The 25,091-nt window shown below is 34.9% G+C and overlaps 1 protein-coding gene across 1 annotated transcript in view; it reads left to right on the top strand.

Annotated features, from left to right (window-relative positions):
• The window catches only part of TLL1 (tolloid like 1), a 212,456-nt gene that overhangs the window by 164,556 nt on the left and 22,809 nt on the right, over positions 1-25,091 (top strand). The window contains exons 13-18 of the mRNA XM_030312787.1: positions 3,312-3,507; positions 5,556-5,681; positions 7,741-7,901; positions 12,086-12,266; positions 22,407-22,532; positions 24,661-24,788. Of these exons, the coding sequence (XP_030168647.1) occupies positions 3,312-3,507; positions 5,556-5,681; positions 7,741-7,901; positions 12,086-12,266; positions 22,407-22,532; positions 24,661-24,788 (918 nt within the window). The remainder of the gene's footprint in view (positions 1-3,311; positions 3,508-5,555; positions 5,682-7,740; positions 7,902-12,085; positions 12,267-22,406; positions 22,533-24,660; positions 24,789-25,091) is intronic.

Below are 25,091 nucleotides of genomic sequence, written 5' to 3'. Positions count from 1 at the left end.
TGCAGGCCATGATCTCACAATGTGAGATTGAGTCCTCCTGCATCAGGATCGAGCCCCCTCATTGGGTTCCGCTCTGGGTATGGAGCCTGCTTAAGATTCTCCCCCTCTTCCTCTCCCTCTGCCCTCCCCTGCCTATGTTACTTCTCACACTTCTTGTTTCACTGAATATTTTTCCATAGAATTTATTAGTCGCTAATATTTTATGATTTAATTATTTATCCTGTTTGTCATCCCTTTGCTCTCTACCCACCAGTAGCGTGTAAGGTCCAGGAGGGTAAGGCTCTTTGTCATTTTGCTGAAGGATGCATACCACATATACTTATGGGTTCATTTTTGGCTCCTCTCTTCGGTTCCATTGATATATGTGTCTGTTTTTGTACAGTACTATACTGTATACAAGCTTTGTAATACAGCTTGAAGTCTGGAATTGTGATGCCTCCAGTTTTGTTTCTCTTTTTCAGGATTGCTTTGGCTATTTGGAGTCTTTTCTGGTTCCATACAAATTTTAGAATTCTTTGTTCTAGCTCTGTGAAGAATGCTGGTGTTGTTTTGATAGGGATTACATTGAATGTGTAGATTACTTGGGGTAGCATAGACATTTTCACATAACTTGTTCTTCCAGTCCATGAGCATGGAATATTTTTCCATTTCTTTGTGTCTTCTTCAATTTCTTTCATTAAGTGTTCTATAGTTTTCAGAATACAGATCTTTTACCTCTTTGGTTAGGTTTATTTCTAGGTGTCTTTTCGTTTTTAGTGCAATTATAAATGGTACCGATTCTTTGCAAGACATGCAAATGGCTAAGAGACACATGGAAAAATGTTCAACATCACTCATCATCAGAGAAATACAAGTCAGAACCACAATGAGACCACCTGAGACCTGTCAGAATGGCTAAAATTAACAACACGGGAAACAACAGATGTTGGTGAAGATGCATTTAGAGGGGAACCCCCTTACGCTGTTGGTAGAAATGCAAGCTGGTAAAGCCACTCTGGAGAACAGTGTGGAGGTTCCTCAGAAACTTAAAAATAGAACTACCCTGCGACTCAGCAATTACATTACTAGGTATTTATCCAAAAGATACAAAAATACTGATTTGAAGAGGCACACCCGCCCCAATGTTTATAGCAGCACTACTAACAATAGGTAAATTATGAAAAGAACCCAAATGTCCATCAACTGTGAATGGCTAAAGATGTGGTATACACACACACACACACACACACACACATATATGTATATATACACACACACTTGTATATATATATATGTGTATATATATGTAGGTATATATATATATGTGTATATATATATTGGTACACACACACACACACACACACTGGAATATTACTCAGCCATACAAATGGAACTAGAGTATACTATACTAAGCAAAATAAGTCAGAGAAAGACAAATACCATATGATTTCCCTCATATGTGAAATGTAAGAAACAAAACAGATGAACATTAGGGAAGGGAAGGAAAAATAAAATAAGGTAAAAACAGAGAGGGAGGCAAACCATAAAAGACTCTTAACTGTAGAGAACCAACTGAAAGTTGCTGGAGGGAGGTGTATGGGGGAGGCCTAAATGGGTGATGGGTATTAAGGAAGGCACTTGTTGGGATGAGATCTGGGTGTTACATATATAAGTGATGAATCACTGGGTTCTTCTCCTGAAACCAGTACCTCAGTATATGTTAACTAACTTAAAGTTAAATAAAATCTTGGAAAGAAAAAAAAAAAAAGATTGCATAGCAAGCAGTGAGAAGAGTGCCTAAAATAGAATAACCACTGAATATTTGTTGGAGGAGTGAATGAATCCTGATTTGTGATTGGGAAAAGGAAAGCAGCAAATGTGGTGATTAGTTCTGACCTAATCTGTGTTTCAAAGTCTGTTTTTTCTATTTGTTCGTATGCTTTCTTATCTGAAGTCTGTCATTTGTAATGTATTGACAAATCAACAAGTGATGAAATAGATTCTTCAACCAACTTTACCAGCAGTTTCATCCATTCAGGTTGTGATTCCATGGAATGAATGTATTTCCTGACTTGCATTGTGTAACAGAATTCCAATAAGTAGTGAATTGTATGTCGAAAAATAGTTAACAAGATGTGATACTTTGCATGGTTTATTAATTATGGACATCTGTGCTTTCTAGCTTTAAATATCTAATCAGTAGTTGACTTACTAAGACTTCAGGGCTAATACCCATTTTCTATGAAAAGAATAAGGATTTTATTTAGAAATTGTCTTATAATTTGAAAGCCAATTTGTAAATTTTGGTTTGTTGTTTTTAGAAGTTTGGGGGCCAAAACATAGGTCCATGAACATGCAATTCTTCATAAAGCTTTATAGGCCAAAGGTCTGAGCTTTTATTTGCATTTAGTTGTTTGAAGAAAGAGATTGAGTTCCTGTAGATTATAGGGGTTAAGAGGAGTGTGTAGGGGTAAAAAGGCTCACCCGAACAGCCATGTTACCTTGAAAAAGGGCTAGCCAGTGCTGATTCTACATACACTAGTAATATACTAGTGTATCATTCTACTATATAGCAGTCTTTCTATAGCTGTGCTAATTATGGGTAAAGAATTTCATGGACAAGAAAGAATGTAATTTTATATTATCAGATTTTTCTTTAAAAAGAGATTTATGAACTTAAACAGTGCAATATTGATCAACAGAATTTGAATCAAGCTTCTCTGTGAATAAAATAACAGTTTTGTTGATAAACTACCAGCGATTTTATGTTTCAGGACAAATTATACATTGCTTATACCATATTTGGCCCAGATTTTTAATAACCGTCTGTATTTTCTTTTGCTTTGTACTACTTGTATTTTTATTTTCTTTTATGAAGCAGTTAGCATTTGTTGATTCTGATGCACTCTTCCATAGATTTTTTTTTTTTTACCTCTTCCTGTGTACCAGAAAACTATGCCCTTTATTCATGGGTGGTGTTGTTGTGATATTGTCATGCACACTCACAAGAAAAGCTCTGTAAGTAATTTGTTATGTGACTATGTCAGCACTGTGGCACTGAGCATATATAATAGTCTTTGTATAGAAATTATTTTATCTGCTAATTAGATATATCTTCACAGGGTCGCCCAGGTGGCTCAGTCAGTTAAGCATCTGGCTCTTGATTCCAGCTCTTGCTGACAGCAAGGAGCCTGCTTGGGATTCTGTTTCTCCCTCTCTCTGCCCCTTTCCCCACTCATGCACACACACACACACACTCTCTCTCAAGATAAATAAATAAACATTTAAAAAGTTCAAAATATGTATATCTTCGCATATTTTTGTTATTGCAGATTGAAAGACATGACAACTGTGCCTATGACTACCTAGAAGTTCGAGACGGAAACAGTGAAAATAGCCCTTTGATAGGGCGTTTCTGTGGTTATGATAAACCTGAAGATATCAGATCTACCTCCAACACCTTGTGGATGAAATTCGTTTCTGACGGAACTGTGAACAAGGCTGGGTTTGCTGCCAACTTTTTTAAAGGTAATTTGAAGTGATTTAAAGTGTGATATTTCCTTTGTGAGGAATAAATGTGATCTTTAACTTTGAGTTAAGAGAGGAAAGTTATACTGAATGCACTGTTGGGAAAGATATTTGGATGACTTTTGATAGTAGAAGGTTACCGGTATAATACTGGAATTAGGAACTTTCTAGAACAGGCTGGGAGCCTCATTAGGATATTCTGTCATCTGCTTTTTATGAAACAGTCAAGATGGCAAAATCCAGAAAGGGAATGCAGACAGGGAGAAAACATTTGCAATATAATAAACATGGGATTCATGATCAGAAGAAAGTTTACTGATACATCATTCATCAATTGATTTCCAAGTGACAGCATTTCTAAACCATCCTGTAGATAACAACGTCCCACCACGTTGAAAATAATGTATGGCCTTCTTCGTAGGATATTCTGATACCGAAAATGCCTTCTTGACAAAGAATTATTATTGATCAGCTTTAATATTTACTCACATAACCAAATTTTAGTGTATTTTCATGTCTCATATTTGGGGTGTATTACTTAGGTAAAAAGAAAGTCATTTTAGTGCACATAGTGTCAAATTTGCATTTGGAAAATTCATAGGCACTTAACATTAAGTGTGTCATTGTAAAAATTATTTTATGGGGAGAGAAACAAAACTTTCTCTACACTGATTTTTATATAATAAATGATGGATTTAGTTGTGTATGTCAAAATTTAGTGTGATTAATAACCAAACATTTTAACATTTGATTATTTAAAGAACATTATAATGGATTTTCCCTGAGCATTACTTCGCTATTCACCATAGGATATGAAAGGCAGAAAACCTTGGCGCTTTCACTAGATGTATTAAAAGTGTTTATTAAAATGTACGTTCACATGCTTTAGTTCTTCTCTATATGTAGGATTTTACAGTAGAAGAAACATTCTATCAAGATTCTCTCCTGTGATGTTTATATATTTGGTTACCAAAAATGCTTGGACTTTGGCCAACACAGAGTTTCTGCTGAGAATACTGTTTGCTATTTTCTTAACTCACACTAGGTTATTTCTGAAGGTTGAGATTATGGAATATCTTATCATCTATGCTGTTTTAAATAGTGTATATTTTTATATGTATTTATTTCATATATATATATTTATATTTCCATGTATAATTAAAATCGCATATGTATCTACAAAATACAGAATTTTAATATTTCCTGTATCAGTATGTCTATATAGAAAATGCTGAAAGCTTTACATTTAATGAGGTCCAGTAGTTTCTTTTATTTTTTTTTAATGTTTATTTATTTTTGAGAGAGAAAGAGAGAGAGAGAGACGTAGCATGAGCTGGGGAAGGGCAAAGAAAGAGAAACAGAGACAGAATCTGAAGCAGGCTCCAGGCTGTTAGCACAGAGCCCGACATGGGGCTTGAACTCACAAACCGTTAAGATCATGACCCAAGCCAAAGTCGGATGCTTAACCAACTGAGCCACCCAGGCGCCCCTAAAGAGGTCCAGTAGGTTTCTGAATTTTCTTTCTTTTTAATTTACATTTACCATAAGCTGTTTCTTCATGGCATTTTTTTTTAAATCTAAGATTGTATTGTAACTTTTTTTGCGCACTACATTTTTGCAGTTAATGGCATTTCTTTAAAAGCATTTCTTAGGATATCTAGCACACTATACTGTGAATCAACAGGTGAAGCTATATTTTTTCAGTAGGCCTTTCTATTTTATTCTGGAAATTTTATACATTGTAAGAATTCTTTTAGCCCTTAACAATCAGAAAAAAACCCACATACTTGTCTGAGGTGATCTTCAGTTGGCACTGATAGAAGGTTCCAGTCCCTCCCTTGGTTCTTATACACTAATTAGATTGTAGTGACGTGAATTCTGGTACACCAGCTGTCAAGGACTTACAAATTGCCCCTTCCCCTTTGTTGAAGAAATCAATTTTCCCTGTTTTATTCGGTTATTAAGTGTCACATTTTCAGAAAATTTTACACCTTACTATGTAAAACCAAATACTGTGTCTCGTTCTCTAACTCTCGCCATCTTTGCAGAGGAAGACGAGTGCGCCAAACCTGACCGTGGGGGCTGTGAACAGCGATGCCTGAACACACTGGGCAGTTACCAGTGTGTGTGTGAGCCCGGCTACGAGCTGGGACCTGACAAGAGGGGCTGTGAAGGTAGGGCTGCATTTGCAGGTGGCGCTTCCTGCCTGAATCCTCCAAATCACCACTGCTGCTCCATTCCTTCTTTCTTTCCTATCCTGTCATTTTCTTCCCCTCTGCTTCCCTCTTTCCTTTCCTCCACAGAAACCTCTTTCCTCAAGAGGTTTCCTCAAGAGTCCTAAGACTCAGTGTTTCGTCGTAGCTAACATGACTCCTAGCCTGGGTTCTTGTTATAGAATCGGTCATTTCCTCCTTTGGTTACCAGGCCACCTTGTTTATATGTGTATTTCTCTCTCTCTCTCATTCTCTCTCTCTCTCTCTCTCTCTCTCTCTTGCTGCCACTATTTATCTATATCATCCATCTATCTATCCATCTATTTCTATTTTTATCTCTATCGAAACCTAGATTTTTATCCATCTGTCTGGCATTTATTTTTACCTTTTCTTAACATATTTTATGGGTACATCTCCCTTACTAAAGTGCAGAATCCTGAATCTGAATTTTTTTTGTATCTTTAGTATTTAGCACAAATATAAAGTTGGAGCTAAATGTGTTTTATCGATAAATGATTCATAAACAAAGAGGTCTTGCTGTTTTCCCCATTTCCTCTACACATTCTAAGAGGAGATTTCTTGCACAATGTTTTGTTGCCATGTCCTGTGATGTCTTCCTTCAGAATTTAAAGCTTTGTCTTGTTTTCCCATCTCCCCTGCTTCATCCTATTACAGGCCCCATGCTTGGATTACAAAATAAACACACTGGTCTTCCTTCCAATGGTCACTTCCTCCTTTATTCCTCTCTCAACATGTCTGCCCAAATCATCTTCATAAAGCTTGTAGCAATTTAGCGTTACTTATCATGATGTATTTATTACTTTGGTGATTACTTTTGGTGGTGTCCACAAAAGTGCAAATGGAAGTTCCCTAAAAATGAGCACCTTGCTCTCTATGGTGTCTGCAATAGAGGACATAACAGTGGCAAACATGGCGGACGTCTTTGCTTCCTGACCTATTTTAAAAAGCCAGTCTCTCTGTCTCTTCTTAAAAGTTTCAACTTTTCTCTGTGACAAAAGTCTCCATCCTGTCTATTAAACTACTGATCTGCTCTCTGTACTCAGATAAAATAGACACAGTAGGCGATACAGTATCTTTAAAACAGAGGACATTGTATACCAGACAATGTGGTTGTTAGTTCAGTGTGGTGCCTAAGAATAATTATTTTACTTTATAATAATTTACCAAAAAGTGGTAGATGTGAAAGTACCCGAAGTTTTTACAATACATGAATAAATGTAGTAATATACATATGTACACATGCATATGTGTATATATACACATGCATATGTATATGCATACATACACATGTATATACAAAGGCAATTAAAATAAAGAGAGCACTTACTTTAGGTAACTCTTGACTCCCTAGGAATTAGTTACAAACCTTGTACAATATGTGTTCTTTTTACTTTTGGATACCCTGTTTTGCTAATTTCACTAATAATAAGCAAGAGAGGTAAGGTATTAAATAGTACCTCTTTTAAATAGATCATCCAAAAGGGGAAGAAAAAACAGTTGTTAAATGAGGTTTTCAAATAACAAATATGATATATTTACTCTAGTGTATCCAGCTTGCTAGCTCACTAACTCCCAAGACTTGCTCATCTTGGGCAAAATGAGTTTGAAGAGATTAACAACTGATTTTGGTCTCACTACATCAGCCTATATTGATGCTTACAACCATACTGCGTAGGTATTATACTACCCACTTAAAAGATAAGAGAACTGATACCCAGTTTTCTTTATGTTGTTTTCCTAACTTTAAAGTGATCTGAAATGTTGTTACACAGTCGTAGCTTGTTTGGATCCAAAACTACGAATTAGTGCCTTATAAATGGGATTAGATAATTAAAATAGTTGTAGTAAAAACTAAGGAGCCGAGACTGAGACTTTCTAGATTTTGAAAAATCTGGAAGATGGTTGAAATTTAATGCTGAGATGTTTGGTTATCGATGGAAAGATGCTAAGAAGGGAATGACTCTATAGGAGAAAACTTTGTCCTTTTCTTTCCTTCTAGCGGCTTGTGGCGGACTTCTTACCAAACTTAATGGCACTATAACCACTCCAGGCTGGCCCAAGGAGTACCCTCCTAATAAAAACTGTGTGTGGCAAGTGGTTGCACCAACCCAATACAGAATTTCTATGAAGTTTGAGTTTTTTGAATTGGAAGGCAATGAAGTAAGTGAATAATAAATACAATTTTTTTTCTGTTGTGTTTTGGGAACCTCTGAAGACAATCTGGTAAATGAAAGGGAGGAAGGGAGGAAGGAGGGAAGGAGGGAAGGGTTACAGAAGTACAGTCATATAGATGTTATAGTCTTTGCTGTACTGTTCATTTCTGCAACTGTTTGTAATTTCTGTTGGCATTGGATGATATTTATTTTTATTTTATTTTTTTAAATTTAAAAAAAAATTTGATGTTTATGTATGTTGAGGGACAGAGAGACAGAGTGTGAGCAGGGGGGGGCAGAGAGAGAGAGAGACACAGAATCCAAAGCAGGTTCCAGGCTCTGAGCTGGAGAGTGAGTCCCAATGTGGGGCTCAAAGTCATCAACCACGAGATCATGACCTGAGCCCAAGTAGGGCACTTAACCGACTGAGCCATCCAGGTGCCCCAACATTGGATGATATTTTAGACTGTTTCTGGGAGACTAAAAATTACCTAGAGGGAGTTTTTACTTAGTGTATTATTATACAGCTTCATTTATCCAAGAAATATGGAAAAATTAAGGTCAGCTTCATGTCACAGAGACTTTTCTAAAAACATCAATCAACTAATATCCACTGCTTGAGTCAAAACAAAAATAGCTATTTAAGCTATCTCCTGGGTTGGTTGAGCATCCAATTCTTGGTTTCTGCTCAAGTCATGATCCCAGGGTCGTGAGACTGAGACCCATGTCGAGCTCCATGCTGAGCACAGAGCTCTTAAGATTCTCTCTCTCCTTCCCTTTGCCCCTCTCCCCCAACTCTTTGAAATAAATAAAGTGGGCGAAGAAGCCATTTAGAATAACCTGCTATATTTTACTTGTGGCGATGAGTATATTTTCAGTATTAAGTAGTTTTTCATTATGAACATGTTCATGATTATAAATAAAGATTAATTTTTTAATCTCAATCAAAGAAGCATTTAGTTGACTCTATCTTTCCTTTACAAAATATAGCTTATTGTAATAAAGGACCCATTTTCTGCCAGGTGGCCACATTCAAAGAAGCAAAATCATTTATTTGAGAATTCCTAGGTGCTAGTGCACACACACCAAATTCGAATGGAATGTCAAGTCTAGAAGTGAGAACTTTTAGGACTGTGTCCTTTGTATGATTGGTCAACATTGGTTTAATTTCAGTTTTGTTGAGTTTTCCCACTTCCTTTTCTTTTTTTTTTTAATTTTCTAACTTCCATATCCTTTCTTCCAATGACTTCTGTGATTGTTTTAAAACAAACATGATTTAAAACTTTTAAGTATGATAAAATTAACTCAAAAATTATTTTGTTTCTGACACACACACACACACACACACACACACACATACATACATATATATGTTGAACACTTATAAAGAAGTGAGATAACAGAAATATAATGTATCTATTCTCCTGGGAAATAATAGTTGGTAATATTTAGGGATTTTTACACCATTATTTTGTCTTCGTACATGTATCTTTGTTTTTTTCCCCCTCCTGCTTTTCTTTATTTTTTCTTAATTCCTTTTATTTTTTTTCTCTTAATTCTGCCTGTAGTAGTCCATCAAGGCACTCATGTGCATTTTTTTAGTCCTACTAATGGTTTTGAGGTAAGAAGTTCCTGACTTTTGTGTTTCCTTAAAGGAAATTAAAATCTGAAAGGTGATGAACTTATGTATTTCAGAGAATTATAGAAATGAGAGCTCAGCTGGTCTCTTTTGAGACCTTCCTTACATCATGTGTACATTTTATGATGGCAAAAACTGTTTATGTTTCTAACATACTCTGTCCACGTGACATATCATTTCCTTTAATAATTCCCTGAAATTTTGAGAAATATTGAAATGAAGAACAGATTTTTATAGCAATTTTAGAAAAGGTTTCATATGAGCGACCCTTTTTGAAAATGATCATCTCGGGGCGCCTGGGTGGCGCAGTCGGTTAAGCGTCCGACTTCAGCCAGGTCACGATCTCGCGGTCCGTGAGTTCGAGCCCCGCGTCGGGCTCTGGGCTGATGGCTCAGAGCCTGGAGCCTGTTTCCGACTCTGTGACTCCCTCTCTCTCTGCCCCTCCCCCGTTCATGCTCTGTCTCTCTCTGTCCCAAAAATAAATAAACGTTGAAAAAAAAAAAAAAAAAGAAAATGATCATCTCCCTACCAGTTCTGTGATGTGGTGTGAACTTAGTGTTGAATGACTTCTATTCTGTCAGTTTCCCCTGAAGCTATTAGTTGTGACAGATACAACATTTTTGATTCATTAGTTGATAGATGTTACTAGGAAGGCTAGAAGTTTGTATTCAAGAGGATGGGGGGATACGTGGTTTTAAATAAATGGGTCACTGTATTCTGAAAGCATTTTTCCCATGGGTGCTGTGTTCTTTGTTCCTGGAAGGACCCTTTATAAACTCGATAAGATATCCCAAGTTTCTTAAACTTATAATGATGTTACTATGTGGAAGGCTGTTACAGAATTCTGTGTATTTTTGTGGTTTGATGTCTTGCTTACTTAAAGACATGAGCAAAAACTTGACGTATAGAATATCGGACAAAGTTTTAAGTCCATTGTTGTATTCATTATATTGATATCCAAAGGAAAGATGATGTCAAACAACTTTAACCTTGGTAACATTCTCCTAGTCTGTGCCAGAGCCCTCTCTAAGCAGAGGCTGAAGTTGTAAACTTTTAATTTTTTCCTAACAACCTTTTGCTTATTTATCACCTAATTAATATCACAAGAAACTTCAATTTGAGTTGACATATTGCAAAGTACAGATCATGCCCCAGGGTTCAATCATATGCATTGTTAAACCTTGCTAATTACACATTTATGTAATAAGGTCATTCATGCAAGATATATTCTTTAGAATGTGCTCTGTTGGAACTTTGGAGAAGTGTATTATGGAAACATCTGTTAGAGTAGCCATAAAATTGCTTAAGAATGCCTGGCGTTCACGTACCTTCTTCCACTTTGGTGTTGTTAGTGCGTTACATATAAAACAGAATGAGTCTACTTTATTTTAGTGTAAATTCCCCTCTCCATTCGACCACATAGAGTTTTTATTTGTTTGCAATTCTATGGTATAGCTACAGAGTAACTTTATAGTGCCTAGCAACTCAAACAAGTTAAGAAGTATCAATTTGTTTGATGAATTTGAAAGACGAGGTATCCTTTTTCTTGTATACCACAGTGTCTGTGTCTTCTTTGAAATTTCCTAAGGGTACTCTTCTGATTAGGACACAGTGTTTCTGGGAGACAGCACTGGACCAAGGCAAACTCTGTGCTGTTTTCACTGAACCGCCATGTATGATAAGTATAATTTCGGACATTTTATTTAAAAATTTCTGAACCTCAGTTTTCTTATCTTTACGGTAGAAAGGAAGGTTTCTGTTGTTAATGGTTGTTTTATAGACTTTAAATGTACCAATTTTTTTAGATTTTTAAAATTTTTCTTCTTTAAAGTTTATCTTTATTTGTTTTGAGAGAGAGGTTGGGAGCAAACAAGTGAAGGGCAGAGAGAGAGGGAGACGGAATCCCAAACAGGCTCTGCACTGACAGCACACAGCCCGATGTGGGGCTCGAACTCACAAAATGTGAGATCATGACCTGAGCCAAAACCAAGAGTCGGATGTTTAACCTACTGAGCCACCCAGGTGTCCCTAAGTGGCAATTCGATGTAATTGTTGTCAGCGTTAACTAAGACAGCACATGACAAGTTCTTTCACAGTTCCTAGTGAAAATATCTAAACATTTAATTTTTTTTTTTTTTAAGGCCGCAAAGGATGTTCTTGTGACCATCAGCACCATTATCTCAACAAATATTCATCTCAGTTCTCCTAAACTCTATTCTTTGGGAAAAAAATATATTGTAAATACATATAAACAAACACACATTTGTATATACAAATAGGTATTCAGAGCAAAATTCACTAGTCTATTTTTCATGCCATCCACCTCATATTTGGACTCTTTCTCTGATTTTTTTGTTTGTTTGTTTGTTTACTTGTTAATTCCAATTTGACTACCAGAGGACTAAAGAGAGAAAGAAATAGTAGACTTTTCAAAAATGAATGTCAATCCTCTGACACTTTAAAATCTGTGACTATACAGTGCCTGGCTAGCTCAGTCAGTAGAGCATGAGACTCTTAAAATCTGGTGTCTATAATAATTTTGTTTTTTCTAGGTTTGCAAATATGATTATGTGGAGATTTGGAGTGGCCTTTCCTCAGAGTCTAAATTGCATGGCAAATTTTGTGGTGCTGAAGTGCCTGAAGTGATCACATCTCAGTTCAACAATATGAGAATTGAATTCAGATCTGACAACACTGTATCCAAGAAGGGCTTCAAAGCACATTTCTTCTCAGGTATCAATATTCCATGTGTATATGGTGGACTTTCAAGGTGGATTGGCTTAAATTATTATCTATTCTTCATAGTTTTCTGTAAATGTAACTTGGAAGGACATAGAATGCACGAACATTTATTGTAGGTTTAACAATTTTTTTTTTACTTATAAATAGAAGGTTAATAATTGGGGCCCTGATAAAATGTAGCTCCTAAACACTTAACAATCAAATTTTATGAAGGCCAATACAAATAACACAAAGTTATTACAGTGTTTTCATACGGTGACTTTATAAATGGATGGGGATAATGATACAAGACTTTGAAAAAGTGGCAGGCTTTTTCAAAATGGTTTATCTTTGTTTTTGGAATATCTGATCTCATTTTACCAACACATTTTTTGGTCTTATTATTTAACAACCTTTTTCTTATTCCTTTTATTATATTTTCATTCTTATTGCTAAATTGATATTAAAATCATACTTTGCCTTACCGCTATAGAAAAGATTATAGTATGAAACCTACAAATATTGACATTATAATTTTACTAAAAATAAGAGATTATCAGGTATATTTAACAGTTGACCCTTCTGTTTGGAATTTAATATTTAGTTTAACCAACTCATAGTAAAATTTCCCTCTTCTAGAGCTTGTATTTGTTAGAACATCCCTCAACTTTAAGGAAATATATGGAAATATCAGTGAAAATTCCTTTTATTTTTCCAATTTTGGAATCATACTTTACTTATAAAGATAATATGCTGAAACTTCAAAAGTAGGTAAAATTATAATAAACCCTAGTATAGCAATCTATTCTGCCTTTCAGACTGGCAAGCAGTTTAAAGCAACTGAATTCCAATTATATTTTAATATTAGGTAATTTGGATTGAGTTAATTCAAAGTCCATTTATTCCAGTCCCCATGTGTTTAAAATTAATGAGATTTACAGTGCCCGGGGTTTGTTTGGGGTTTTCAGTGTAATTGAAGTTAATGGTTCACAAACTCCATTGAGGTCCACGTCATACACAGAAGTACATTCAAAATACAAGGGATCTTGGCTGTCTTATTCACCTTGCCTTTCTTCCCCCAGATTTAATTGCCTTTTAAAAATTCATCTCAGGCATTCATTTAAGATTTGTGTTATTCAAAGTAGCATTTTAATATCCTAATTTGATGAAAGCAAGGCTTTCTTAGACTTCACTATTTTCTGCATATCATGTTTTACAAAAATCTCTAGTCAGTGGCTAGAGATAAGGGTTCTTATTTTAGAACCACCAAAGTATTTATTTTAAAAATGGAAATTATAAAGTGAATAAATTTTATCATAATATTAATAATATTCAGGATCCTTTTCACTGTACCATAGTCCGACATTTTACTAAATAATTACCTTTTTAAAAGATACATTCTCTGGGGCGCCTGGGTGGCGCAGTCGGTTAAGCGTCCGACTTCAGCCAGGTCACGATCTCGCGGTCCGTGAGTTCGAGCCCCGCGTCGGGCTCTGGGCTGATGGCTCGGAGCCTGGAGCCTGTTTCCGATTCTGTGTCTCCCTCTCTCTCTGCCCCTCCCCCGTTCATGCTCTGTCTCTCTCTGTCCCAAAAATAAATAAACGTTGAAAAAAAAATTAAAAAAAAAAAAAGATACATTCTCCATATACTGGTGGCAAAGGATGCTTAAATTTAAAGTTACTCAGAATATTTAAAACTCATTATCTGATATTATTGGTCAGGAAAAACTTTCAAATTGTAAAGACAGATTGTTTGTGTCTTTAGAACGATACTGTTGAAATATACAGCATGCTACTTTAATTCTTATGATACAAATATAAGGGGACATAAAGAAGATGATGTTCTCCAGCACATGCAAGTGCATAGTCTTTATTCCTGTCTGTGTAGCTGTGCTTTGTAAAATTATCTGAGTACCTTGGGAGTACTTGAGCCCGTAACAACTAATTTGCTGTAAATCATATTCACTGATGCGGATCATTTTAGGAAATTGTGTCTGTTTTTGGTATTTATCAGTGCTATATTTAAAAAGTATAAGTAAACTAGGTAACATTGAGTCTAGTCTAGATTGTTTGATGGAATGTAGGTAGTGAAGTAAATGGAACAATGAATTTCAAGGGGGAAATTAAACCCCGAGTGTTCATAGGATAGCTTCCATTTTGAGAATTTATTATGCAGGCATGCATCACCTCTTTAATAATCAAAATAAGGATGTAATATTCTCACTATTATAGTCACCTGACAGAAGAAACAGCTGAGGAGTTAAGTAAACGGCTCAATGCCACAAGCATTTAAACCCCAGCATGTCCTGGTTTGTCTAAGAGCGCATCATGCCCTTTGCAAATAGCCTTCGTTATGTGTTACATACACTCAACGTATCTGTGACCTGAAAAACAACAGATGTACTTTTCACTTCTTTATTAGATTAATAATTTGTAACTCCAAGGTAATTATCATTAACTATACATTTCCATTGTTTCTTTGTGATGCATTGAAAAATATCAGCCGTTTGTCAAATTCATATTTAAAATACTGTGGTTCTAGATGAGTATTAAATCTATTTTACGTTTAATTCCCTGGGAGTTTAGGTTGGTGGGGACGATGTTTGCTCAGGGAAAGGGGAGGTAAAAACATTATATTATAATAAAGAGCTGCTGTGGTACTACCAAGAGACGGTAACACATTCGTAGTTTACCTAATGTCCTAACCATGATCTCTTACAAAGTCATAATTTACAGAAGATCACCTATTTTAATAGACATGCTCTATTCACATTAAAAATGTTATTTCAGAGATCTAATAATGCTTTAAATGTAATAATATATAATTATGTGTTCAAAGTTCAATAATTCATTATATTTATTAGAAAGTAGGCATGTAAACCATGGGGATATTATATTTCACAAACAAAATTGAAAGATTTTTGTTTATCTATGAAAATTTACTCTTGGGGTATTTGATAAAACATATTACTGGATTTATTGTAACAAAGTCTTTAGAAAGAAATTTAGCATAGGGATCAAGAGTCATTTACAGCGACTATTCTAGTTGTCTCAGAAATCTCATTCTTGAGACATATTTATAAAGAGATATTTCAAAATCTGGAAGAAGGATTTCAGTATACTATGATAGTGATAGAAATTAGAAACAACCTAATTTTGTGACAGGAAGAAAATGGTAAATAAATTATATCAAATACACTTTGTGGACTTTTCCACACGGTAGAGATGGTTTAAAGATTCTGTGGTGTATAAAGTTGTATGTGACAAAACATTAATGGAAATCTAGGTACAAACTATCTGCACGCTATGCATACAGCTAAGCATGTGGAGGGGAACAAACCTGAAAGTTGCTGTATAAAAATACCAAGAATGTTTGTGCTAAGGTGGGAAGATGGTGCATTATAGTTTTTGTCCAATTTCTTTCAATTTTCAAATCAAATACAAAAATAACTTTAGAAGAAAAACACATAGCATATTTCTAACTGTTACCCCAAATGTTTCTAAATTTGCAAACATTTACCTAATAGACTTTGACCTTTGAGAGTGAAGAAATTTTTAAAGTCATCTCTTTCATTAATTACTTCATAAATACTAATACAGGTTAATAATCCTAATGTAAGTATTTTCAGTTGATTTAAATTTTATAATTTTAACTTTATAGTTATTTAATAGTATTATCTTATTATAGACAATGGAATAAATGTGTTATTACTGTATTGTATATGTTAATTGAGAGATACGAAGTCCTAAGTGATTCTATTTGTAACCAGCGTTCTAAATATTTCAGAAGTGACTGTAAGTTTATGAAAACAGAGGGAAGAATATAACATGTTCAGCTATTTTTTCCACAGTCTTGTACTAGGAATAATTACCAAGGAATTCAATAAATAGAAGAAACAACATTTGATAGTAGGTGATTCCATATTATTTGGAAACAAAAATTATTCAAAATCTAGCTTTCTTGCAGCTAAGTGATACATCAAGAATAAAAAGACAAGAAAATATGTTTAGATTTTAAATGTGTACAGTGAAATCAAATATTTATAGCATCATTTCCAAAAGAGAAATATTTAATAAAATAATCACATAGATATTCCAGTTATTTTCGTACACAGCTTCTCATTTCATTTTTTTTTTAAGTTTATTTATTTTGAGAGATAGAGAGCACATGCAGGGTAGAGGCAGAGAGAGAGGGAGAGAGAGAATCCTAAGCAAGCTCTGAGTTGTCAGCACTCACAAAACTGTGAGATCAGGATCCGAGCCAAAATGAAGGGTCGACACTTAACCAACTGAGTCACCCAGGGGTGCCAATAGCTTCTCATTTTATTTTATTTTTTTTAATTTTTTTTTCAACGTTTATTTTTGGGACAGAGAGAGACAGAGCATGAACGGGGGAGGGGCAGAGAGAGAGGGAGACACAGAATCGGAAGCAGGCTCCAGGCTCTGAGCCATCAGCCCAGAGCCCGACACGGGACTCGAACTCACGGACCGCGAGATCGTGACCTGAGCTGAAGTCGGACGCTTAACCGACTGCGCCACCCAGGCGCCCCAATAGCTTCTCATTTTAAATTAAGCACTTTATAGACCTAAGAAATGGAATCAGAAGAATGACTTTTAAGAGAACTTATTAGCAAAATAAAGAATTCTGTCACTTACATGTTGATGAAAATAAGAAACCATCACAATAAGTTATGATTTAAAATCTTAACATTAACATAATAAAATCTTTCATTAGACATGAAAAATGCTATAGCTTGAACACTTAGGAGTTACTACTATATTATACAGCAGAAAGTCCACAAGGTCCACCACCAAAATCAAAGTGTCCTACACTGTACTGATTTTAGAATATATTCTAAAAACAACATAATGAAGTAATAGGAAAGCTAATAAGGAAATAAGGACAAAGTCATGATATAAAATTGTGTACCTCTTCAGTTTTTTAGCTAAATCAGAAATGGCATAAGCATTTCCTAAAAGATGATCTGGTCAAACAATATGTTACTGTTATCTTTGTTAACTGAATGAGGTTTGTTTTTCAGTTAACACTAATACCTTACTTCATATGATAGTAAAACCACACTTAATTTTGCACGATTTTATACTTGAACACAAGTACATGAATCTGCACAGATATACATGATATAGTTTACTTATTTTATGTGGTTAAGCAAAGTTAACTGTATTCTTCCCAGAAGAAAGTTATTTTTTTAAATGGATTAAACTTAAAGGAAATATTAGTAGGATTTTATGCCTGCAAAAGCAGCAATATTTGTCAAACTTGATGGGTTTTTAAAAATTTAATTTTAGCATTCATTATTTGAAAAGACTGTTAAAAATGATTTGGCCAATAAGAATTAAACATTCTCTCTTCTCTAGGTGACGATGTATTGGTGAGAATTAGAGTTAAGTATTAGAGAATTTGGAGAATAAAGTTCATTTAAGAGCAGTCTCTCACAGATCAAGTACTGATGGACCCAGTGACTTGCTCAGTGACCGAAATGGAATAAAATCCAGCTTTCCTGACTTCCAGTTTGTCTGTGACAGATGTAGAAGTCATAAAATAATCTGTGTGACTTTTCTACCTCTAAATTCAAGTGATTTCAGCAGACATGCTCTTCATTTTCTCCAGCTTTCACTGCATACAGTTACTTCTTTAAGGAATTTTTTAAAATGTTTATTTATTTTTGAGACAGAGAGAGACAGAGAGTAAGGGAGGGGCAGAAAGAGAGGGAGACACAGAATCTGAAGCAGGCTCCAGGCTCTAAGCTGTCAGCTCAGCACAGAGCCCGATGCGGGGCTCGAACTCATGAACTGTGTGACATCGTGACCTGAACCAAAGTCAGATGCTTAACTGACTGATCCACCCAGTCGCCACCTCCTCCCCTGCCCCCTGCCTTTCTTTTAAGGAATTTTTTTTTAATGTTTCCTACAGTTAGTTCTATACCTTGTTCCTCCTGTACACCAGCTCTCCAATGGAATGCTTGTAGATATTTTTAGAAATTCAGCCTGATATTATTCTAAGAAAACTTCAAATGTTAATGTGATTAATTTCAAATAATTAAACAATTGAAACTTTCCTATGATTTTGACAAGTTTTTATTATTAATGATACTTAAAGTTTTGCATGCTTTGGAAAGAGCTAATTGTCCTAGTCATAGCTCTCAGTAGAATTTACTAGTGCCATTGTTTCCTCAAGACTTTTTTTAAAGTTCTGGTTAGTTAACCATGTAATATTAGTTTATTAGTGCTGTTCTGAAGATGATAATTTACTGTTAGTTCTATGTTAAAACTAGAATGTGCCGTGTATATGTGCGCATATGCAAGGGAGTGTATGTGTTTATGCGGGAGTGTGCGTGGGCCTGTGTTTTATCTTTTGTCATTTAGTGTATGTGTGCTCATATATGTTTCTGTTCTGTTTGCATGGACCCTTTACTTTTTTTTCCCCTACAGACAAGGAAGCTTTCTGCAAAGAGAAAATTTTTATTTTTGAATCTTGCAAGAATTTGATACAGGTTACCACTTCAGTTCCATCCAGTATGTATTATTCATAGACTGATGGCTTCTGATAGTCTCAGAGATACTCTGAAGGCCTCTGATGGGAAAATGCCACCTCCTTTTTTCCTAATAATGGACCTTTCCTTTATCTAACATGAAGGAATGGAAAGCAGATATGTCCATTCCAAAGAAGGAGGCTAATTTCCATCTGCAGAAAATAAATGTTTTATTTCTACTCAACAAAACATTTGTTTCTCTCACTAATAAAAACTATTTTTAAATTTTTGTGCCTACAGTATGAAACTACAGTATGAAACTACAGTATGCAAATAAGTTGATAGAATTCTCAATTATTAAATTTATTATGCAGGTATTCTGAGAAATATTTAAAAACCCCATTCTCCTCCCTTCTCTCTTTTGGATTTTCCTGGTTCAACATATTTGTACTTTGTGTGTCCTAGGAGGAGAAAAGGAAAGTGAAATGTAATCATGTGTGCTAATAGTTTGTATCTCTAGTTTGATGACTTCCATATATAAGAAGTCCAGAATATATTTGTGCAATTTGTCTTTTATGATGCTGTTTCTTATGAACAGATAATCAGATATTACATTCACTTTAATTAGAAGAGTTTATTTACTTCTATTGAAACAACTGTTTTTAAAATAAGCACACTGTATGCACTACTCCCTAGATAACAACATTAATTTAAATAAATAGCTTTCTTTGTCTCTCCAGTGTAAATTGTGTGCATAATTTTAAGTATTCCAATATTAACTGAAATTTTCTCTTTTCATTTGATTATTTGACACATGGAGGCACAGTTTTCTATGCTACTTTGCTGGGCATGATAACTTTACTGCTTTTAGTTGCCGTTTTGATTTTGATTAGTCTAGTTTTGAATTTTAACTCAACTCTAGTGTGTATATATATATCTATATATGTGCATATATAGATATATATAGTATATATATATATATAAGTAAATATATATAAGTACATATATAAATATCTATACTATATATACTATGGAAATGCATGTATAGTATATATAAATATATATATATAAATGTATATATAATACACATATATACCATAATATATAATGGTATCTAGCACACCATAATATATACATTTATATGGTATATATAGTATAGATATTCTAACATTGTATTTTTATTACTCTTATTTTCCTGTGACATTTATTATATTTGGCACATCAGATGTGGAGATGAAGGCAGGAAACACCAATCAACAAGGAAACTGGAAAATAGTACGATGGTTACTTAGACAATAATGACCATATAAAATCTTCTTTCTCCTCTTTCTCTTCTTCCCCTCCTTCTTATTTTTCCACTAAAATTATTTTTTAAAATTATACATAAAAACTTATTTTTAATTTAAAACCAGCTCCAGATAAAAAGATAATTCCAGCAGTCCCTGCTATCATACGGTTTGTCACTGAGCAGTTAATCTGTTCACCAGTCAGTTGTAAATGGGAACTCATTTTCTCTAAACTAATTTGCTTGCAGTTGTTAGATTTCCAAAGAACTCTCAGAAATCTGGTTGACCTAGGCTCAGTCAGTTAAGTGTCCACCTCTTGATCTTGGCTCAGATCATGATCCCATAGTCATGAGATTGAGCCCCACATTGGGCTCTGCATTGGGCATGGAGCCTGCTTAAGATTCTCTCCTCCTCTCTCTTTCCCCCTCTCCTGTGCCTGCCCGCCCCTCTCCCCCCCCCCCCGTTTCCTCTCTGAATAAATAAGTAAACTTAAAAAAAATGTCTGGTTGACATATAGTACAACTAAAGTTCACTCTATCAAGTTTTAAGTACACCAGACATTCATTATTTAAACATTTTCATGGGAAATACGTGTCTGTTTCAGAGTAAGTAATGCTGGCACCAGAAATTTTAACTTGGTTATTTCCATTTAACAAAGATAAAGTGAGTTTCTACGTCCACTCATATGTGTGTATACATATGAAGCATCTTAACTAAAGAGTCTCTGGAAAGTCACATTAAAATTAGCTGACACCATCATGGTAAGAAGTATGGCTTGCCATCCCCCTGTTTTGCAGAAGTCATTCATAACTCATAAACCATAATTTTCCCTGTTGACACAATTAAGAGAGTGGGGCTTTGAAATGATTTTAAATTTTTCTAAAAGTAATTTTAGGAGGCTAATTCTATATTAACTTCTGATTTCTTATACCTGTTGATGCACTGTTAGAGAACGATTGTCTTTATTCTACTCTTTTTTCTTTTTCTTAGGCTACATAGTAAGTAATAAAAGTGTAGGGGAGGTATTAAAGATAGCACATAAATCACAGATACATTGATTCTTATACATTCCTTAAAACTTTGGGACTGTCTGTATGCATTTTGAGTATTCCGATATTACCAATACATGAATGTATCCCATGTGTGTGCTATGTCATGTAATCAGTCTCCAAAAGTGAAAAAAATAGATGCATCCTTAAAAATTACTATCAGATTCTTTGATAAAAAAAGTTTTTCCTAAACCCATTTCCGTAGAGTGAATATTGATTTGATAAAAATACAAAAATAGCTTTAGCTATCTGGGTGCCACCATGAGCTCACAAATTCTCACTAGAAAAATCAGTTGACAGTATAAATTATGAATTTAGCCAACCTCTGATATAACTGTCATGTGTCCTTTTGTTCTCTATGCTGTGGGAGTGATGAAAGTCTGAGTGATGTGTCATCATCTGTGTGTGTCAGGAGCAGTCTGCCAGTTTTGACTTTAATGGACAAGCCAGCCATGGAATGACAGCTGAGTGACATAGTACGGTGGCTGATGCCTCTCACTGGACTGACTGCCTGCTAATCTAGTTTGGCTTTTTTCCCTGTAGTGAATTTGTTGGCTATTTCTTAAAGCTCATGTTTCCTATTCTAACCTTTGCTTCTAGCACACTAAAAGCCTCTTCAGGGTATTACTTATTAATAAACTGGTCTACTGGAGTATATTTGCTTAAAATATATGTTAAGTTACTTCTTTAGGATAATCTGATGATACTTGTGTTTTGTTTTGTTTTATTTTGTTTTGTCTTGGACTGTTATGAAGTGTCCAGATTCATTAGTGCTAACCATAACAGCAAAGTTAACAAAAAAAATCAACTGCAGTAGGTATGCTGAGTGATTTTTTTTTTTTTTTAAAGTGATTATACACAAGTTTTGGAACCTTGTTTAGCCTCTGTCTATACACCATGGCTAACGTATTAAAGAATTTCCCTCTACTTAAATGCCAGTTCTTGCAATTATTCAAACCACTCACAATTTTAAATTTATTTTTAAAAATTGGCAATAAATGTTTAAGATTAGTTGGAGAAAGATCCATTCATTTCCTCTCTCCTACTCAAAACTCTTACTCCAGCATCGGAGTGTAAGGCTACAGGTTGTCATCCTACAGCCAATAGTCTTAGACACTCAATTCATGGTCTAAGGCTCCAAGCTAAACAAGGAGTGGGTAAAACTAAGGCACTCTACTTACTTATTTATTTTTTTATGTTGGGAACAAAGAAAGCTGTGACTTAGTTTACCTTTTGCCAGCGTTAACTGCAACTAAAAGACTCCCCTTTGATATCCTTTGTTTTTAAAGCTACTTACTAAAGTGTGGGGTTATCTTTTCACCAGACAAAGATGAATGCTCTAAGGATAATGGCGGGTGTCAACATGAGTGTGTCAACACAATGGGGAGCTACATGTGTCAGTGCCGTAATGGATTTGTGCTGCATGAAAATAAACATGACTGCAAGGAAGGTACGAAGGGAGTGTTCTTTTCTTGACGACATCCAGAATTTCATGCAGTTTGGGTAAAGCACTGCTTCCAAGTAGAGTTAATCATATCAATGAGTAGTATCATTGTTGACTGTTCAAATGTCAAAAAAAAAAAAAAAAAACATGTACGGTGTTCAGATATCCAAGCCTACTAATGGAAACTTCATAATACCCCAAAGTTCTGCACTTCACACACGGGTGGCATTCGAATAACTTTGTATAAACCGATATAGAAGTGGCTGTGATGCCATCTGGCAGCCAGAAAAGCACCACATTATCCCCAGGTCCTTGTAGAACAGACCCTGTAACAGTCTCCACATTTAAACTTAACTTCTGCTAAATGTTTTGCATTTGGTTTAATTTCCCTCCCCAAAATATCTCATCTATGCTACATGAGCGATGGCACTGTAAATACCAGTAGTATCAAACTCAAATGCCTACCAGAGGAAAGACATTTGAAAATGGTGCCATTTAAAGTTTTAAGTCATGATTTTGGCCAAAAAAAAAAAAAAAAAAAGCATTCTAATAGCACAATATTAGTCTATTCATTTTTGGTCCTAAGATCTTAAAATATTCTAATTTTATAAGAACAATTACCTGTATCTCCTTAACCAGTATGAGCTAGATGGAAACAAGAAATAGTTATTCAGTTCTTATTTCATTCTTAGAGGGTCTGCTCCTGAATTTTCTACTTAAATTGGATTTGTGCCCATTTTGAAAGAATTACCATGGCAGATTTTATAACTTTAGTTATTAGCACATACAGATTGGTACGTCCCTGGCTAGAATCACGGTTAGATAGCAGGTCTTTGTATTAACATTGGAATTGTACAGGATATCCTGAACTGACCCTTGTTCCATTCAGTTTCTTTCAAATATTGTCACGTGTCAGGGTTATTTTTTCTGCTTTTTCATTGAGCTAATGATATTACCCAGAATCATATGCAAACAAGAATTTCTTTTTTCCTTTTTTCACTTTCTATATGAGAAGATAAACCCATGAAGACTGATATTTGTAACTGAGTAAAGTTTTTTGTTGAATAAACAGGCTGGGGAATAGTCCAGTTATTTCGCAGCATTGGAAGATAATTCAGAAAAAAAAAAAAAGAGAGAGAGACAGCTTTTGCAAAGTATGAATATACCCTGTGGCTCACAAGTAGCAAATATAATTTAGATACCTTGTTTCTCTGCTTATTTTTAAATATTTTTAAAAATTAAATATTTTTAAATATTTTCAAGAAAGGATTTCATAGGAAACTTAATACACAACCAAAAAACTCCCAGTCTAAGTTAGAATGGGTAGGGTGCTGCTTCATAAATTACAGAGAATGGACACAGCCTGAGGATATTAAATATTTTTTTTGATATTAAACGTTTTTGAAGTTTGATATAAACAATGTGGAGTAGTCTCTTTTAAGGTAAGGTTATTTTATTGTGAAAAACATAAAAGAAATTTCATATTAAATGAATGAAATAGTCTTTGAAATTAGTTTAAAAGTTATTTCCATGACTAGCAGCTGTTTACTTATTTTTCCCCTTAACGCTTCATTTTACTTTGATGAAATTAGGGTTCATTTAGTGTAGCAGCTAAAACTATGATTTAGATATCAAGTGTTTACTTTAACTAAGGGTGAGGGAAAATGTAAATACATGATCCATAAAATGGCTTAATGATGTCAATTAGCTGTAAATGATGTTTCTGCCAGTGGGAAAAAAGTGAATTGAAAATGGTGTAGTCTACTGAATCCCGTTTGTGGCATTGCACTCAAATATTTTGTACATGCCAAGCGTTGATAGCTTTGATGTCAGTATATGTTGCTCTGTTAAAATCTGAGCTTTCAGATCTAGCAATTTAAAATAGTTCATTTTTTTAAGCATCTATCTGATTCATTGTAAACAATTTCATGTGAGCAAGAAAACAAACATTGCCTGATTATGCTCAGCAACATGTTTGCCAAGGCAGATGCCTGTGATAACAGAGATTGGCATGGTGATTAGTTAGTACTGAGGAAAATCTTTCAGCGGGATAGTGGGTAAATGGGCTACTTTCTTGCTAACCCAACCCTGGGCTAGATTTCCAGACTGACTTGTATTATCGTTGTTGGCACAGCTGAGTGCGAACAGAAGATCCACAGTCCAAGTGGCTTCATCACCAGTCCAAACTGGCCAGACAAGTACCCAAGCAGGAAGGAATGCACGTGGGAAATCAGTACCACTCCTGGCCATCGGATCAAATTAGTAAGTGAGCTCATCCTTCTTTCTATTAAGTGGACTGCCCATGTCTTTTGTGGCTAGCACACGGAGATAAGTTGAATGTTTATTTAATTGAATTGCATTAGTGGGCCGCTGGAAAATATTTTCTTTCTTATGCTTTCCTACTTACACTAAATAAATCCCTGATTTCCTAGATCAAGGTGACAGCAATGACAGCCATGTAGCTCTCATGTGGTGTTCTTATCCTGGATGCTTTAAAAGGCATTATCAGCGTTACTGCAAAACAGTAGGCTCTATTTCCTAACATGTTATTGGTAATGATATTTG

This window comes from Lynx canadensis, chromosome B1, assembly GCF_007474595.2.
Source record: "Lynx canadensis isolate LIC74 chromosome B1, mLynCan4.pri.v2, whole genome shotgun sequence".
In the NCBI taxonomy this organism is placed as follows: Eukaryota; Metazoa; Chordata; class Mammalia; order Carnivora; family Felidae; genus Lynx; species Lynx canadensis.
The sequence above is the reverse complement of the archived record's forward strand: the minus strand, read 5'-3'. Positions and strand labels throughout refer to the sequence as shown.